The 17,449-nt window shown below is 39.4% G+C and overlaps 1 protein-coding gene and 1 non-coding gene across 2 annotated transcripts; both read left to right on the forward strand.

Annotated features, from left to right (window-relative positions):
- Positions 1 to 36: 36 nt before the first annotated feature.
- RWDD4 (RWD domain containing 4) lies at positions 37 to 16,895 on the forward strand. The gene is made up of 8 exons (XM_057537254.1): positions 37 to 318; positions 3,460 to 3,540; positions 8,053 to 8,162; positions 8,268 to 8,415; positions 9,738 to 9,855; positions 11,783 to 11,832; positions 15,099 to 15,174; positions 15,471 to 16,895. The coding sequence occupies exons 1-7, from the start codon at positions 295 to 297 to the stop codon at positions 15,129 to 15,131; spliced, it is 564 nt and encodes a 187-aa protein (XP_057393237.1). The 5' UTR covers positions 37 to 294; the 3' UTR covers positions 15,132 to 15,174; positions 15,471 to 16,895.
- On the forward strand, positions 5,781 to 5,888 carry LOC114237134 (U6 spliceosomal RNA). Its single transcript, XR_003622901.1, has one exon. It is a non-coding gene; the product is annotated as a U6 spliceosomal RNA (small nuclear RNA).
- Positions 16,896 to 17,449: the final 554 nt, after the last annotated feature.

Consider the following 17,449-nt stretch of genomic DNA (forward strand, 5'->3'; position numbering starts at 1 on the left):
GAGAAGCGAGAAGGAGGGGGCGGAGTCTCTGCCGTTACCGCCTTTCTGCCTCTCCTCCGACTCGCTGGCTCGCCTGTTGCGGAGGCTACCGGCTCTCCGCTTGCAGCTCTCCGCCGACGGCTTCGCGCTGCCCGGGGACCGGGAACCCGCGAGACTCTCGTCTGCGGTGCTAAGGGTGTGCCTCAGCAGCCCAAGGCGCGGAAGAGGGACGCCCCGGCCTTCGGGCCACTGCCCTCGCTTTATTTTCGTTGTCGCGAACGCCGTCCACCCGGGAGGCGCCCCGTGACCGGCGCGATGAGTGCCAACGAGGACCAGGAGGTGAGTCCGGGTGGACGATCCTTTCCCGCGCAGGCGCGGTGCCCCTCCCCGGCCCCGCACGTGCACTCGCCTCTATGGCGACAGCCTGGCTGAGGCGCCCTAAGTTTGCGGGTGTCTTGCGCGGGGAGGCGCGGCGCGCCTACCTGGGTAGGGGACCACCTCTGCCTTTCCCCCGCACTGCAGTTTTGAGTTTTGCAAACCCTGGGGTTCCCCCAGGTCTCCTGATAACGAGGGCGAGTGTCCTTGGCCCGCGACCCGGTGCACTTGGCTCGCCTTAAATCCCGTGCGTTGTTCAGCGCCTGTGTTCTGAAACTCAAGGCTCGTTGGGAATCTAATCACCTTTACATTTTAAAATCTGTTGGCTGGTAGAGAAAGTTAATTGAGTTAGTTAAATTTCTGGTGCAGGGAAATAATGGCACTAGTGTCTTCTGGCCATGTTGCTTGGTGGAAGGAATCATTTAATGTACCCATCTGACAGTTGTCCAGTGGATACGAAGTCTGTTTTGACCATCCATGTACTACCGGAATTGTATGGTTTACACTCAGGTATTTTCTCGTGAAATGCCACTTTGACATTGAATCATATGATATTAGAGTTGTAAGTAGGAGTTCACTTTTCGTTTAGAGTGTACTGCTTGAAAGTTAGCACTTTCAAGTGACACATGTCATGGAATCTCGGGATTGGAAGTTACCTTTAAAGAAGACCCAAAATTCAACAAGCTATGATGTCTGAATCCTTCTAAAATATTCTTTTTTTAAATTTTTTTTTAAATTTTTATTTATTTATTTATGGCTGTGTTGGGTCTTCGTTTCTGTGTGAGGGCTTTCTCTAGTTGCGGCAAGTGGGGGCCACTCTTCATCGCGGTGCGCGGGCCTCTCACTATCGCGGCCTCTCTTGTTGCGGAGCGCAGGCTCAGTAGTTGTGGCTCACGGGCCTAGTTGCACTGCGGCATGTGGGATCTTCCCGGACCAGGGCTCGAACCCGTGTCCCCTGCATTCGCAGGCGGATTCTCAACCACTGCGCCACCAGGGAAGCCCCTAAAATATTCTTGCCAGTTGAGTTTCTAAGAAGGCGTGAACAGTTCTTACTGTGTAGCATGGAGCGTATAGTGTAAGGTTTCTCAAAGTTTGGCCCGTGGACCACCGCCTAGAACCTTCTGGGTGGTTGTTAGAAAAACAGTTACCTGCACTCTAGCTCAGATTTACTGAATTGAAATTCCTGCGGTGAGAACCAGCCATCTCCATTTAACAGTAAAATAGCATCTTCTTCCACAGGACTGTTTTTCAGATGTTTGAAGACCATTTTCCTGCCCAGTTTTTCAGACCTCCTCCTCTCATACCAACTGGTTCCTTTCAGCTCTTCTCCATTTGTTCATTCCTTTTAGTTCCTTCACTCTTCTGGAATTGTGTATCTGTGGACACATTATAAGTTTGTTTATGTTCTTTTTTTAAAATTTGGGCATTGCAGTTTTCTACAGTTAGATTTACTGTTAACAAAAACCCTTAAAGTGCTTTATGCAGAGCAGTTGTCTTTCATCTTCTGCTCTGTATGTTTAGGTACCTAAGGACAAGTTCTTCTACTTACCCTGTAAAGTTTCATCTTGTTAGATTGTTTTTAAAGGGCTTTTAAATCTCTTCTTCTGCTGCCAGCATGATTCACTATCCCATCAAATTGTCATCCACAAATTTGATAAGCCTGCCTCCAATTTTTGTTCCTGTCCAAGTCATTTAATTGAAATATGGGAAAGGATTAAGGACAGAAGGAGTAGCACTACATTTTGAGTAATGTTGTTTTTCTAATCTCATCTCAGTTATTCCTTGATCCAGTTTGAATTCTTATATGTTTTTTCTGTGAAGGTAGCAAGAGAAACCTATGGGGCCTTGCTGAAGTCCAGGTAGACTGTTTTGTCTCTTTCCCTAATGTACCAATCCAGTCACTCTCCCTAAGAAGGGTTGTGAACATATATCTTGTTTTTCATATTCTTGCCAAGTCGTAGGGGCTACTCCTTAACTCTGCTGGGTCCTCGTAAACTCTTTCTTTAATAATCTGTCTTAAAATGTTGTCCATGTAGGTCAAACTCACCATCCTGTAGTTTGTAGAATTCTCAACATGCATCTTTTTGAAAACTAAAATATCTGAGGAAGTGCAGTCTTTCTTTTCTTTACCTCTTCTGAGGTCTTTGTCAGTAATCACAACAGTGATGGGGTCTTCTCATTTGTAAGCCCACAGCGTTATAAGAAGAATTTCCAGGGCTTCCCTGGTGGCGCAGTGGTTGAGAATCTGCCTGCCAATGCAGGAGACACGGGTTCGAGCCCTGGTCTGGGAAGATCCCACATGCCGCAGTGCAACTAGGCCCGTGAGCCACAGCTACTGAGCCTGCGCGTCTGGAGCCTGTGCTCCGCAACAAGAGAGGGCGCGATAGTGAGAGGCCCGCGCACCGCGATGAAGAGTGGCCCCCGCTCTCCGCAACTAGAGAAAGCCCTCGCACAGAAACAAAGACCCAACACAGCCAAAAATAAATTAATAAATTAATTAAAAAAAAAAAAGTATTTCCAGCCAAGGATTGCTAGTTGCATTTTCTCTTGCAGTCCTTTTTCCCATCTTGGATAGATACTTGTCAACCTCTTTCTAACTACCATTTTTTAAAAGTTCTTTTTATTGTCCGTAAGTGTTTTTTCAAGTTTTGTATGCTTCTGTGGTAGGGATTACAAATATAAATAGTACGTGTAAATCATGGGGAACGACTCTGTTTCATACTTCTCGTCCGCAAGTTTAATGCTCTTTCTACCCAAGGCTAGCCTTTAGCAGAGTGAGAAAGCACAGGCTCTGGAGTTGCTTTAAGCTGAATCTTATTTTCTTCCCTAGTAGGAAGGAGAAAACAGTAAGATCTTCATAGGATTGATGTGAGAATTAAGTGAGATAATCCACCGCAAAATGCTTAGCGGTGCCTGGCGCATAGTGTTAAAGAAAGGGTTAGGATTGTGATGTGTTAGTATACGCACCTGGGTCATAAACGTCGAAGGCCATGTAAGTCAGCCAAGTTTTACGCTGTTGAGTGGACTTGAACCAGAAACAAAAGATCCTCTATTTCTAATCCATTTGTATGACTAAACAACGCTCATGTGATTCATTTCTTTCAGATGGAACTGGAGGCATTGCGTTCTATTTATGAAGGAGATGAAAGTTTCCGGGAATTAAGTCCGGTTTCATTTCAATATAGGGTAAGACCTGGCATGAATAGAAGCACTTACTACTTTGTTGGAAAAGACAAAAGTTGCTTTTTAAAATGCTGGGGGCGGGTGTTGTTTTGTTTTTTTTTAATTTAGTGGTTTACATTTATTATGTCTTTGGATTTGCTGAAGCATTTAAATGAAAACTCATCACCATGACATGAGTTATTTTCAACTTTTGAAAACTTAATTCAGAAACTTTTAAAAACTAAGATAAACGTTTTTATTGTAAGAGAATTTTAAAATGTTAGAAACAGAAGAAACATTAGAAATTATGTGGTTTTACCTTCTAATCTTAAAGATAACTTCTCAGTCCTAACTTCCCAAGCTCCCACAGCTTATATTGATAAATGTTGGGGATAAAATCCAGGTCTCTAGTCCAAGTCTAGCATTCTTTTTACTACCCTATAATTTAGTCAAGAAAAGTTGATATTTTCTTAATTCTGTATTAGCAATGTGCGTGAATGTTTTATGAGTATGTGAAATGTCAATTTTTCTTTAAAATAAAGGTTGCTTATAACTCTTTTTCAACGTGGAACAGTACCAGTATTTTATTTTATAAATAAATAACATAAACCGTTCATCTGAATGATTTTAAGTAGTAGTGGGTGGTATGGAAAACTTTTTTTATAAAAGACTTATGCAGGATTTATGGTTGTTAACATTGTCACCATTTAAAATAAATTGTTTGAGAAATGGTCCTTATACATGATTGTTATCGACTTCACAGGAAGTAAATCCCTTATAGTTATTTTTGTTTAGAAACTCCCCTCTCTGCTCAGTGCTTCTCAGTTCCCTTTCAAGCTCCACAGTCCTTACACCACTCCACGTATATACAGCAGAGCCTTTTAATGGCCGGAGGTAACAGTGGAGTTAAGCCCTGGGCCCTTCTGTTTGAATCCAGCCGTCCCCGCAGACTTCCCCAGCCACGGCCCCTGTCCCCGAGCAAATGGGAGAGTCCCCTGTGCTTCCCCAGGTGTCCGTGCTGACACCAGCAGCTACTCACTGAGCACACAGTCTCCAGGATGCTGTAGGACATGTGTGTGTCCTGTCGGGTGGACACACTGATGCGACCTGTAGGATGGATTTCTGGGCAATGGAGTGTGACGTTTGGACACAGTGAGCTGAGTCACAGGACCTGGGGTTCGGTTCTGGCTGAGTCCTGGTCACGCCCTGGGTTCCTGCACAGACAAGGTTAGCAGGCTTCTCAGTGACTCTCCCCTTTCCGTTCTTACCGCAGCTTCCCTGGTGCCGCTTCACTACTAGGCCTCCCGCTACTACTAGCCGGCTCTCTGGAATACAGCATGAGTTATCCCGCTCCTCTGTTTAAACAGGTTTCTCCATTCCTGTAGAATGAGGACGAAACCCCTCAGCTTGACACCCAGTGCCTTCTGTTTGCTTCGGACTGTGTCTGCAGACTTTCCTAGCGCTGGCATCTCTTAGACGTGATACCTTGTTAAATGTTTCCCTGCATTGTCATTGATGCTCGGTCTTGGGACACATTGTTTGCTCTTGCCCTCACCTCGCATCCATCATCCATCCTGCTCCTCCGTTAATGCTTGCCCCAAGCCTCCGCTGTGACGTACGTGGGCCACGTCTCCTCTCTGTCCCCTGACTTCAGAGTAGAATCGATAGTCCCCATTTCCTCATGCTATGTTCTGTCCCTTCGGAACTTTTCATAGTGCTGCAGTTTAGTGAGTTGTCTGAAGGTCTGTCTCCCTTGAAGACAGTAGTGGTCTTGTCTCTTGGGTGACGCACAGTGTGAGGCGTGTGGCAGTTTGTTTCTACATACACTTTGAGTAAGGATTTAGTGATTGCATAAAGCAAGTAACTTTTATTACTTTTTTTTTTCCTACTGTACAGTGGAGTTCCCTGTGCTATACAGCAGCTTCTAATTAGTTATCTGTTTTATACCTGTTAGTGTGTATAGGTCAATCCCAATCTCCCAATTCATCCCACCCACCACTTTTATTACTTTTTAATTATCTCTACTTAAAACACAAGCATAAACCGATGACGTCCATTATGCAGGTAATCAACTTAGGTAAGTATAGCAACAGATCCCGAAGTTTATTTGACATAATTTCTAAGCCTCACCTTATATTGATGTGGGGTATGATTGAGGGTAAGGAGATGTGAATAAAAACATTAATGGTCAGAAAATAAAAGTGAGTCAAGTAACAATTTGGGGTGAAAATTTTTTAAGTGTTTTGACTGATGTTTAATATTAAGTATTTAAAAACCCACAAAGCAGCACATATACTAAAAATACTACAGAAGAGATTAGCATTGCCCTGTGCAAGAATGAGATGCTGATTCATGAATCATTCCATAGTTTTATTCGAAAATCATCATTCTGCAACAACCAATGTGATGATTGTTTCAGGCAAGGATCCTTAATGGATACTGAAACCTTTGGGTGAAAAGTTGTTGAGAAACAAGCTATGCACATGGTTTTGTAGTATCACCCACAGATTGCTTCGTAATTACAAAATGAAAAAGATACCTTTCCATTGAAGAGGTCTGGAGAATTTCACCCTAACCAAGTGATCAAACTTGGTATCACCACTAATGATTCCGGAAGATCTTATGTGCCTCATTATTTGGTGCTGGGGGAGTACACCACATCGCCTACCCAGTATCTTTATCAAAGCCATTTACCAAAGCCGTTTAGTCTGAATCTGAACAGAGGAAACAGTCAGTCCTGATCTGGGGACTTATACAAGAAAACTGGCCTAGGTTCTTTTTGTCATGAAAGACATTTAGGAGGTGGGTTGGGTACTGGGGCCTGTTCTAAATTAAAACAGAATAAAGAGATCTGACAACCAGATGTAATCCACGATCCTCGACGGATTATGGATTTGGGTGTTGAGGGAGTGCTTTGTTAAAGGACACTTTAGATATGATTGGTGACTTTTAATATAAGTTATAATTAGATAATCTTTTTGTATCCATGTGGAATTTCTTGGGTGTGATAATGGTTTTGTGGTTATAAAGGAGAAGGTCCTTATTCTTAGGATACTTTAGTTTAAGGACATTTCATGATGTCTGCAGTTCACTTTCAAATGGTTCAACAAATGCCAAAGGAAAAAAATCACATACATTGGGGAAAGGGAGTTGGTCCTGTAGTGGAAGAAAGAGAAGGCAGGTGGAATAATAGGTATGTGGTGAATAAGATACGTGTCAGTGAGTGTTCATTGTTCTATTCTAGTTTTTCTGTAAAAGTTTTCAAAATAAAAAGCTGGGAAGAGCAAAAGAAATAGAAAAGACATCTTAAATTCAGGTCAAATAGGTGATCAAAAGATACAAACTTCCAACTATAAAGTAAATAAGTCGTGGGGATGTAATGTACAGCATGGCGACTGCAGTTGATAATACCCTATTGTGTACTTTGAAAGTTGCTAAGAGAGTAGATCTTAAAAGTTCTCATCACAAGAAAAAGAAAATTGTAACCGTGTGTGGTGATAGATGTTAACTAGATTCATTGTGGTGACCATTTTGCAATATATACAAATATTGAATCATGTTGTATACTTGAAAGTAGTATAATGTATGTCAGTTATACCTCAATTAAAAAAAGATTTTTTTAAATAAATTTATTTATTTATTTTTGGCTGCATTGGGTCTTTGTTGCTGCATGCCGACTTTCTCTAGTTGCGGCGAGCGGGGGCTACTCTTCGTTGCAGTGCGCGGGCTTCTCACTGTCGTGGCTTCTCTTGTTGCGGAGCACGGGCTCTAGGCCTGTGGGCTCAGTAGTTGTGGCTCATGGGCTCTAGAGCGCAGGCTCAGTAGTTGTGGCACATGGTCTTAGTTGCTCTGCGGAATGTGGGATCTTCCGGGACCAGGGCTCGAACCCGTGTCCCCTGCATTAGCAGGCGGATTCTTAACCACTGCACCACCGGGGAAGTCCCTAAAAATTTTTAAAACTTTTTCAGGAGTTGCTGTCCAGCCTAAGGCACTCCTTTCCCTTATCTCTCTACCTTTCCTTTTTTCTATAAATTTTACATTTCATTTTCTACTTTCTTGGGATTGTGCTAATGCATATCAATTTACCTGTTCTTAAAGCCTCTTATGATTTAGCAATTGGAAAACTTAAGACAAAAATGAGGTGTTTCAAGTTTGTGGATTTTCATTTTTGTCCATTCTCTTCTTGTTCCCATAGTTGATGTCTTATCTTTGTCCTCAGAAAGCTTTGATATAACAAAAAAATACATGTATCAGACATAATCTGGGGGCTGGAAAAGATTGGAGGGCTGATGAGAGAGACAGGCCATGGACATCAGGTAAAGCTGTTAAAATAGCCTAGGAGTGAGTTAAAAGACAGACTAATAAAAGACTGAGCCCTCACCCTGCGCTGGGTCTTAGCCCATACCCCGGAGCTTTTCAACACATGACATGACTGATCTGATCACGAGCATTGGAAAGAAGTCATTTTAAAGATCATCATTTAATATTCTGCCTTTGTAGCACTTTTTACAAGCCTAAGATTTCCCTTTTCTTCAGATAGGTGAAAACGGTGATCCCAAAGCCTTCCTAATAGAGATTTCCTGGACAGAGACCTATCCCCAGACACCTCCAATCATATCTATGAACGCCTTTTTTAACAACACCATGTGAGTAGTGTTTCATTTTCATGAGGTTTTTTTTGTTGGGGGGCCGGGGCAGGGTAACTGTCTCTTTTACTTTTCTCTTAGCAATGTATTTCTTGTGCATTGCAGATCGTCAGCTGTAAAGCAGAGCATATTAGCCAAGTTACAGGAAGCAGTGGAAGTGAATCTCGGGACGGCCATGACCTACACGTTGTTTGAATATGCCAAGGACAATAAAGAGCGGCTCATGGAGAACCACCGTCCTGTCTGTTCCGCTGTGAGCAGGGGATTCACTTTCGCCATATTTTGTTTGTTCTGGTTTTACTCTGCTCGTAATTCATTTTTACTATTTTATTATTTTTTTAAAATTGGAGGGAGACTTTGTGTTAGATTTAAAATGATGGTTACATCTGAGTTAAATAAGAACAATGAATTTTAGATTTCTTAGTGTCTACTTATCTTTAAAAATGAAATTATATTCTCTAGATTTTACCCTTCACATAAGCCTAGAATACTTCATGGGTGTGCCAAAACTGAGCTGTGTAGAACCAAATACTTTTTCAAGTTTATTTAACGTCTTCCTAAAGCTCAGAAGATTTCTTACATAGTGCTGAAATACATACGAAATTACGTACTTTCTCCTTGAGGCTTATTTAGTTGTAAGTAGTCCTGCCACAGTTCAGTTGGAAAGTGTTGCAGCTTAAGGAGACTTCATTAAATAGGAAAACATTATTTTATTTCTAGAATTGTTTTAGGAAATAATCATCTTTTATGACCTTAAGCAGGTGTGTGTTAGACCCCTTTGCACCAAGTCATGCACTCCAAGACTTTCAGTGGTCAGTATCAGTTGAGTTTTGTCTTGTAAACCAAAGGCCACAAGCAGTTCTGGCTTCCGTGTTCCCCATGAACACAAGTGGACACTGAGAGGCAGCTGGAGAAGCAGTGGAGGGCGGTAGCTCCTGGACCGGGGGCCAGACCGCATGGCCCTGAGCATGCACTCCTTTGCTGTGTGACTTTGGGCAGTTTCTTAATCTCTCTGTGCTCAGTTTTTTCATTTTTAAAATGGGGATTATAATAGTATCTACCTCGTGAGATTGTACTAAGGATCAAATCAGTGATAGCTGTACAACATTTATGGCAATGCTTGGCACGTAGTAAGCATTTTAAGTTTTGTCTATCTGACTACATGACCCCAGATATTTAAAAAATTTCCTTCATTTCCTCTGGGAACCAGGAGGTTCTAAGTAGGCATGTGTGATTTTTCTAAGGACATATTTAACTTTCAAATAATGGCACGTTAACTGAATTGTGAAATTACCTTGGCACTTCAGAGCTTCAGCATAATCCTGGTATCAGATCTTGTTTCTCAGGGACCTGGTTATAACAGTATAACTAATATTATGGCCTTCAATGTGAACTTTTAGGAGAGTGAAACCAATAATGTGCTAAGGTTCCTGATCTCATAAATGAATATAACAATAAAGGATTCTTTTACTTCACAAACCTAAAAATTGTCAACTCATTTCAGGATGTAGCCATATTTAGTGTAATTCAGTAGGTGTTAAGGCTTGAGTCTAAGAATTTGTTCTTTTTTTCTAGACGTCCATAAGCAATAGCATCTCAGTTGAAACTCCTAACACAGCCCCATCAAGTAAGAAAAAAGACAAAAAAGAACAACTTTCAAAAGCCCAGAAACGTAAGCTGGCAGATAAAACAGGTTTGTGTTATTTGTTCCTCTTTTATAACACACGTAACTGCGTTGCTTTTTGGTATGATACGGATGCTTAATAAGTATATTTAGATTTACAAGATTAGTTCTCTGTACTCTTCATTCTTGGAACATTTGGATCAGAGACTGTTTTAGGTCACAGACGTATATTGAAAATATTTACTACTACTTTACCACAAGAGGTAAACATTTGAGAAGAAGGTAAAGTGGCAAAGTAACTATAAATGAGTCTGAAGATTGTAGACCATTAGAATAGTGTACAGATGTGTGTCCTACTGGTACCCTCTCTGACATGTTTGGAATTTTCCTGTTTGTTTACCTTTATGACAGATAAGTGTATTTTTGAAATTTTTTTGAAATATAGCTTTTATTTGAAATGAAGTCTGGTATACCATCAGATCTTAACACAATAAATAATTTAACGTTTTCGTCTGTAGTTGACTTACTTATACAACAAGATTTAAGAATATATATTTGGTCCTTTTTCTTTATTTAACCTAAAACTTTGCAAATTGACATCAATCTGTAAACTTTTTTCCCAGTTAAGGAAAATGAGGACATTACCATGTGTGCATATAGATATTTCTATCCACATAAGTGTGTACGTATACTTAGGTCTGTATGTATGTGTTATTGCTGTATGGTTACAAGCTGCCCTTTATTAAAAGAAGTGACCCTTTTACTTTGGTGAAGAGGTTTAAAATAATACCCTTTCTTTTATAAAGTGATGGTAGTTTTTGGTTGTTTATGTTTTGTTTAATGTCATTTGTGGCAAAATAAAAAGAAAGCAACCGTGTTGGCCCTCAAAATACATTTTTTGAGGTCATATTGGTTTATGAAATAGAAAATCTGGGACTCCATTATACCTACTGTCAAAGCAGCATTAAAGTATAAACAACTGAAGCAGTAAATTGTTAGCCATTACAATCTGTTTTTTAGAATTTTGGTTCATCTCTTTTCAGAATGTTTTAGCATGTATGTCAGTTAGTTTGTTACTGTTGCTTTCACACATAATGATCTACAGTTGTTCCCTTTCATTACTATCTCCCTACCTCCCTCTCCTTGGTGATGCCCACCTAAAAGTCCTTATCTTCCTATAAGTATGGTGCAGGAGCTTGTGACTTGAAACTTGCATTCTAAATAAAACTTTAATGGGACAGTTGTGGCATTGTGGGTAAGTTTTGGTTACCAAAATTGGTGATCTGTCCCCATGCCCCCTTATAACCAGTAACCAATGAGATAAGATGCTTATTGGCATGAAGGAGAAAAGAGCCATTAGCATCTAAAATTGAGCTCCAGTGATATTATAGCTTTTCTCCTGTAAGAATCACAGGGTTAGTTTCTGTTTCTCTTACTATACAACTAGTGTCCTTGATTTGAATGCAGATTTTGAAGGTTTCATAAAATGAGGCATATATAGATACATCAAGCAAAGAGGAAATCAAGACATTTTAAATTGAAAATTTTTAGACTGCATTTATTAAACTATTTTTCAAATTTGAATATTCTATTAAAAGAGTGAAATTACTTCATACACTATAAATTCTTATAAAAGGATTCTTAAAAAAGCTTGCTTTTAAGCGCTCCCAACAGATTAAAGCCCTGATTAAAGAATGTCAGATTAAATAATGGATATTTTATCAGAGCACAGCAGTTAGTAAATAAGTTGGCCCGGCCTCCTCTTAGGTTTGCAGGCAGACGTGTTGAGAAGGCCTCTTGTCTTGAGCCTGCTTCCTGGCATGAGCACTAACTCACAAAAGAGCAAACTGACACAACTTCTCACTTCAGTAAGCAAGGACCTTTTATTATTTAAATTTTTAATACATTTGTTGTGTAGAGTAGTATATGAAATCTTATTTAAATTTAAATATTACTGATTGGTCTTAGATATAAAGTTAGTGTTTTCATCCTTTAGATCACAAAGGAGAACTTCCTCGAGGTTGGAACTGGGTTGATGTGGTGAAGGTATGTAATATTTACATTCCAGTCTTCAAAAAATTGTTACAGTTATTGCCATCAAGTAATGAAATTTATATCTTCCATTTTCTCCCCTTCAACCTTTGGATTTTACTGGGATATCTCCTTTTTCACGTTCAGCATGTAAGTATTTTTGAAATATCTTTCACATTTTTCTCTTCCCTACACCCTCAGTTTTAGGTTTTCTTTTTTTAATAATGGAAAATCTGTAGAAATGAGTTATAACTACAGTAAAGTGTGCCTGTTTATGTAAGTACATCTTAAGAATAGACGTACTAAAATATGACTCTAAATTATAGATAATATGGAATTTGAAACAAGTCATGAAAAGGAGTGTTTTGATTTCTTAGTAGAAGTTAAGTATTTTTTTACGGCAGACCCTAAATGTAATTTCCCACCATCGTCAAGAAAGATTTTCTGTTTTTGTTGTTGAAAATTGTTTACTTTCCACTTGGAACTTTTTGTCCCCTTCTCTCTGGTTTTTTTTTTTTGCCTTACTCGTCAACTGATCCTTAATACAGTAAGTTAATGCCCTGTCTAGGACTTCGTGAAATGAGTTTTCATGCCAATTAGTGTCACTGCTGCTGTGTGGAGTAATTAATATGATCCAAGATTAGGATTAATGAGGACCCACAAGTATGGGTAATTTAAAAGCAGTGTATTCTTAAACTTTATTTTGAAGCCAGCTGTTTGGACCATAGGATGCCTTTTCTATAGAACCTGTTTGAAGTAATTTTTGTGCTTCTAAAATCTAGTACAAAAATATTACCTGAGAGTAGGGAGCCATGAGCCACAACTGGAATAAAGAAACACAGTACACGCAGACCTTGTTTTATTTCAGTTCACTTTATCTTGCTTCGTAGATACTGTTTTTTACAAATTGAAGGTTTGTGGCAATCCTGCATTGTCAGACAATGGTTTACATTTTTTAGCAATACAGTATTTTTTGATTAAGGTATGTGCATCGTTATTTTAGACATCATGCTATTGCACACTTAATAAACTACAGTATAGTGTAAACATTTATATGCACTGGGAAACCAAAAAATTCGTGTGTCTCGCTTTATTATGATGTTTGCTTTATTGCGGTCGTCTGGAACCCAACCCGCAAAATTTTGAGGTCGGCCTTCACTACTTCTTGCCTTCCTGGGAAGAGGCTGACCCTATACAAGCCATCTGTGTGGGTGAAGCTTCTCTGGCGTTCTCTCATTGACTTGGACCCCCGCCACTGATCCGTGATGGATACTTACCATTGTCCCAGGTGCACCTGTATTTATCTCGCCAGCTAAGTCTGCTCTCCCCTTAAAATGCTGCCTGCCCCAGAGGAGCTGCCTCCCAGTCAGAGGAAGGATCCACCTTTTCGGTGTGGTGCATCCCAGCCAAGCATGAAAAGGAGAATAATCTGCGTCATCTCAAGTGATCGTGCTCCTTTTTCCCGAGAGCCAGAAGTGTCGTTTTCAGTTTTTTTGTTTTTGTTTTTGTTTTTGATGTGGACCATTTTGTAAAGTCTTATTGAATTTGTTACAATATTGCTTTTGTTTTTTATGTTTTGGTTTTTTGGCCATGAGGCATGTGGGATTTTAGCTCCCCAACCAGGGATCGAGCCCACACCCCCTCCATTGGAAGACGAAGTCTTAACCACTGGACCGCCAGGGAAGTCCCCAGTTTGTTTTTAAGAGAGACCTTCTTAATATAAATTAGAATTTTAAGCCAAAAAAGAAAGTAAAATTCAAATAATCCAGTAAGCTTGGGAGATGGGAGAGAGATTTTTAAGAAGGAGCTTACCACCTAGACACGGTTTGGACTCAGAATCCATTACTCTAAGCCAGTGGTTTCCACATGTGGTCTTTGGAGGCCCTCTCGGAGGGACTGTCAGGTTCAAACTCTTTGCATCAAAATAGTAAGATGTTTTTGCCTTTTTTACACTTCCTCTCGCACATGTACAGTGGCATTTACGAGAGGCTGCATGAAGTGTGATGATGCCATCACTATGTTCTCCTATTAGAGCACTAATGGAATGTGTGCTTTTATATTCTTGCGTTTTCCAGAATTTTCTAAGATAGTAAGTAGGTTTAGGATCTAAATACGTTCATTTCTGTGTTCACTCCGTTTGTTCCTAGTACTTGGACTGTTTTTGTTGGCCATTTTCCATTATATCTGTCTTACTGTAGAAGCAGATTTGTGAGAACCCAGCTATCTTCTGTTGAGCTCGATAATAAAGAGATTTGCAAAAATGTAAAACAACGCTACCCTTCACTTTAGGTTTTGGTTTTTTGTTTTAGAAAATGCCGTTTTTCATTTTTAAAATGTGACTGGGTTGTCATTATTGTTATTTTTATTTATTTTAAAATTTATTTTATTTATTTACTTTTTTTTGGCTGCGTTGGGTCTTCGTTGCTGCACGCAGGCTTTCTCTAGTTGTGGCGAGCGGGGGCTACTCTTCATTGTGTTGCGCGGGCTTCTCATTGCGGTGGCTTCTCTTGTTGTGGAGCATGGGCTCTAGGCATGCGGGTTTCAGTAGTTGTGGCACATGGGCTCAGTAGTTGTGGCGCACGGGCTTAGTTGCTCCGCGGCATGTGGGATCTTCCAGGACCAGGGCTCGAACCCATGTCCCCTGCATTGGCAGGTGGGTTCTTAACCACTGCGCCACCAGGGAAGCCCCTGTTATTTTTACATGAATTAAATTTCTCATCTTTCACATGCAGGTGGGTATAATGTACATTTTAAAAAACAAAAAACAAAAAACCTCTTTAGGATCCTCAATTTTTAAGAGTGGGAAGAGGTCCTGGAGCCAAAATGTTTGAGAAGCACAGTTTAAGACTTGTATCACGTTTTCAAAACTGTAAGAATTATCTAGTTCAGATGATAAATCTTAAGTGTTTTATATAATTTTAAAATTTTAGAATTTATTGTTTGTAAAAAAACAGAAATAGAAGAATATCATTCATTTTATAAATGGTACCTTTTGTATGCTCTTGGTTCCAATTTGTTTCTTGGAAAGCTTCAAGGGATTTTTTTACCTCTCTTGTTCTGTTGAGGTTATGTTTTCAAAGAAGCCTGTTTAAAGTAGCTGAGGCTAAAGTTGAAAAGTATTTCCATATGGTAGAAGCTGTAGATGGTGCAAGTTACTTGAACCTTGTTGCCTGTTGTTCTATTAACTGTAAATGTTGACTTTTGATATGATGTGGAAATAGTGAACTCAAATAATATGATAGCTTAAATTTGTTGAATATTTCTTTCATCTTTTTTTATAGTTAAGCAAAACTGGCTCTAAAGATGATGAATAGCACTTGGAATTGGAGACGAGGGAGGAAGAGCATCCTTTAAAAAGTAAACTGGGTTCCAAATCTTTCATTACTCTTTTCTGGTATTGAGGTGGCTTTTTATAAAACCATTTTTTTGTATGTTTCTTACGTAAAAAAAAATGTTTTAAGCTGAAAGTTCATGAAGAGATCTGGTTGTATTAAATTACTTTCACAAACTTGCCTTAATAAAAGGTGAAAATGTTACTGTTTAATATACTTTATGAAGCCAATTGGCCTTTGTAAATGGACAAATATGGGGAATTATAAATCATCGGTGTTGATTTATGTGATCTTATTCTGGTGGATGTGATTTTTTTAAAGGAGTATGAAGCCCTTTTCAAATTCTCATCCCAGTGGAGGAGAAGACTGAGTGAACAGAGTTCACAGCATGATCCGTATGAATAGGCTTCTCGTCTGTACGTCTTCATCCCGTCCTTCTCTTAATTACTGAAGCGTAAATTGCCTCAGAGAAATTTAAATACTAGTATTTGAACTTTATACATAATATTCTTTGTAGTTCCTTTTTATTTTTCAAGGGTGAACTGCTTTTTAATAAATGAATATGTTTATACTTTCCTTCTGGTTTGGGTTATGATGTTTGATCATGAGAGCTTTCAATGGTATGTGGAATAGGAGAAAGAAAAATTAAAAAAAACCCAAATCTGCCAAATACATTAGAAAGCATTTGACTAGAAGTGCTGGTTCCTATTTAAAACCGTTCTCTTTGCTGCATATACCAAAATGGGAGTAAAAGATGCCTTAATATTTAATTTTTATATTGTTAGAGATAATGGTTTTCATAAATTCCTATTTATCTGTTGTTGTGTATTTTTAGTTGTTTGATAACTGAGTTCTTCTAAGTGGTTTCACATAAAACCACATTTCAAGCTTTGTTTCTTTTCAAGTATCCAAATGTATGTCTCAGCCCACTCATCTTTGTAAAAATAGACATAGAAGTCTTTCAAATGCTGTTTTAGCAAGAAGTTACTGATGTGTATGTGCCGTTTACAGTGATTCTGTATATACTGCCCAGCTTCAAAAACACTTAGAACTGCTGCTGTGGTTTCTGGAAGAGTCAGTTGTTAGTTCCTCAATTACACCTGTGCAGCTCGGGTCTGAGTTTTTAAAGAATAGTTAACTTTTAAAGAAGTTTCTTTATCAAAAGAGCAGTTTGAGTTATATCCATGGTTTTTGCTGGGTTAACATTGGCTTCAGTTAAATCGTTTCAATTATAAAGTAAGTATAACTATGGTGAAGAAGCTTGTCTCATTTTTAAATGCTGAATCACATTTTATTTCTTGAATTAATACGATAGAAACGTCAAAATTCAGGACCACTGGAATATGCCAACTTTTTTGTTTTGGGGTTGTGTGTATAGTTTTTGTTGTGCCGATTTGTTTGCTTGTTTTTTAAAGAAACTGAAACTGCTATGTCTGCTAGTGGAAGAAAATGCTTTGTTTTGGCTCTGAAGATTCTGAAATTATTCAGGCACATCGTGGTTCATAGATTACAAAGAATAATGCTAGTTAAATGCCAATGAGCTATTTTTACTCTTTTTATACGAAATGTACAAATTTCGGGGGGGTGATGGTGACAGCGGTGCCTCTTACTACCTTATGTAAAACACTTGAACATTTTCATCAATATTGCCATCATCTGTTTAAGACTCCCAGTATATTTTCTCAACGTGTTTACCTAAAGTTGTATGGAATGACATAATAAGCAATAAAATCTGAATTACACCCAGTGATGTTTCTACATGTTTTATTTCACATCACTTGAGAGAGAATTGTTGGTTCTATAACTGCACAGACTTACGGTACAAGATGTACCATCCAGCTAGAAACTGTTCCAAATGTTGGACTAAAAAAGGTTTTTTAAATGAACTGATGAGAGGGTAAGATATACCCAGAGTCTAAAAAATTAAATGAAAGTTGGAAGCTTCAGTTTTCACAGCCTCAGGGGGCCCAGAAGACAGGAGATGAAGTCCAGGATCAACCCAGGGTAGGGAGGCATAACACATGCACACACACACAGCATGCATGAGGCTGAGACGTGTCCCCCATGGGGGCCCTGAGGAAGAGTTCTTGTCTTGAACTTTGGTTCTGGGTGTAGTAGAAAATGTCAGTATACGTACATGTACTCTCCTGCACTCAGAACAAGTTATCTCATACTTGGGTTTCAGCCCAAATTCCTCCCCCATGTGGGCAATTTCAAAAAAACCCTCAAGCCAGGGTGGTACCAGGTGGGTAGAACCTCTGGACAACTGATAGAAAAGAGCACAAATCCACTCTGAAATG

The sequence above is a fragment of the Balaenoptera acutorostrata genome, chromosome 21, assembly GCF_949987535.1.
Source record: "Balaenoptera acutorostrata chromosome 21, mBalAcu1.1, whole genome shotgun sequence".
Taxonomy (NCBI): domain Eukaryota; kingdom Metazoa; phylum Chordata; class Mammalia; order Artiodactyla; family Balaenopteridae; genus Balaenoptera; species Balaenoptera acutorostrata.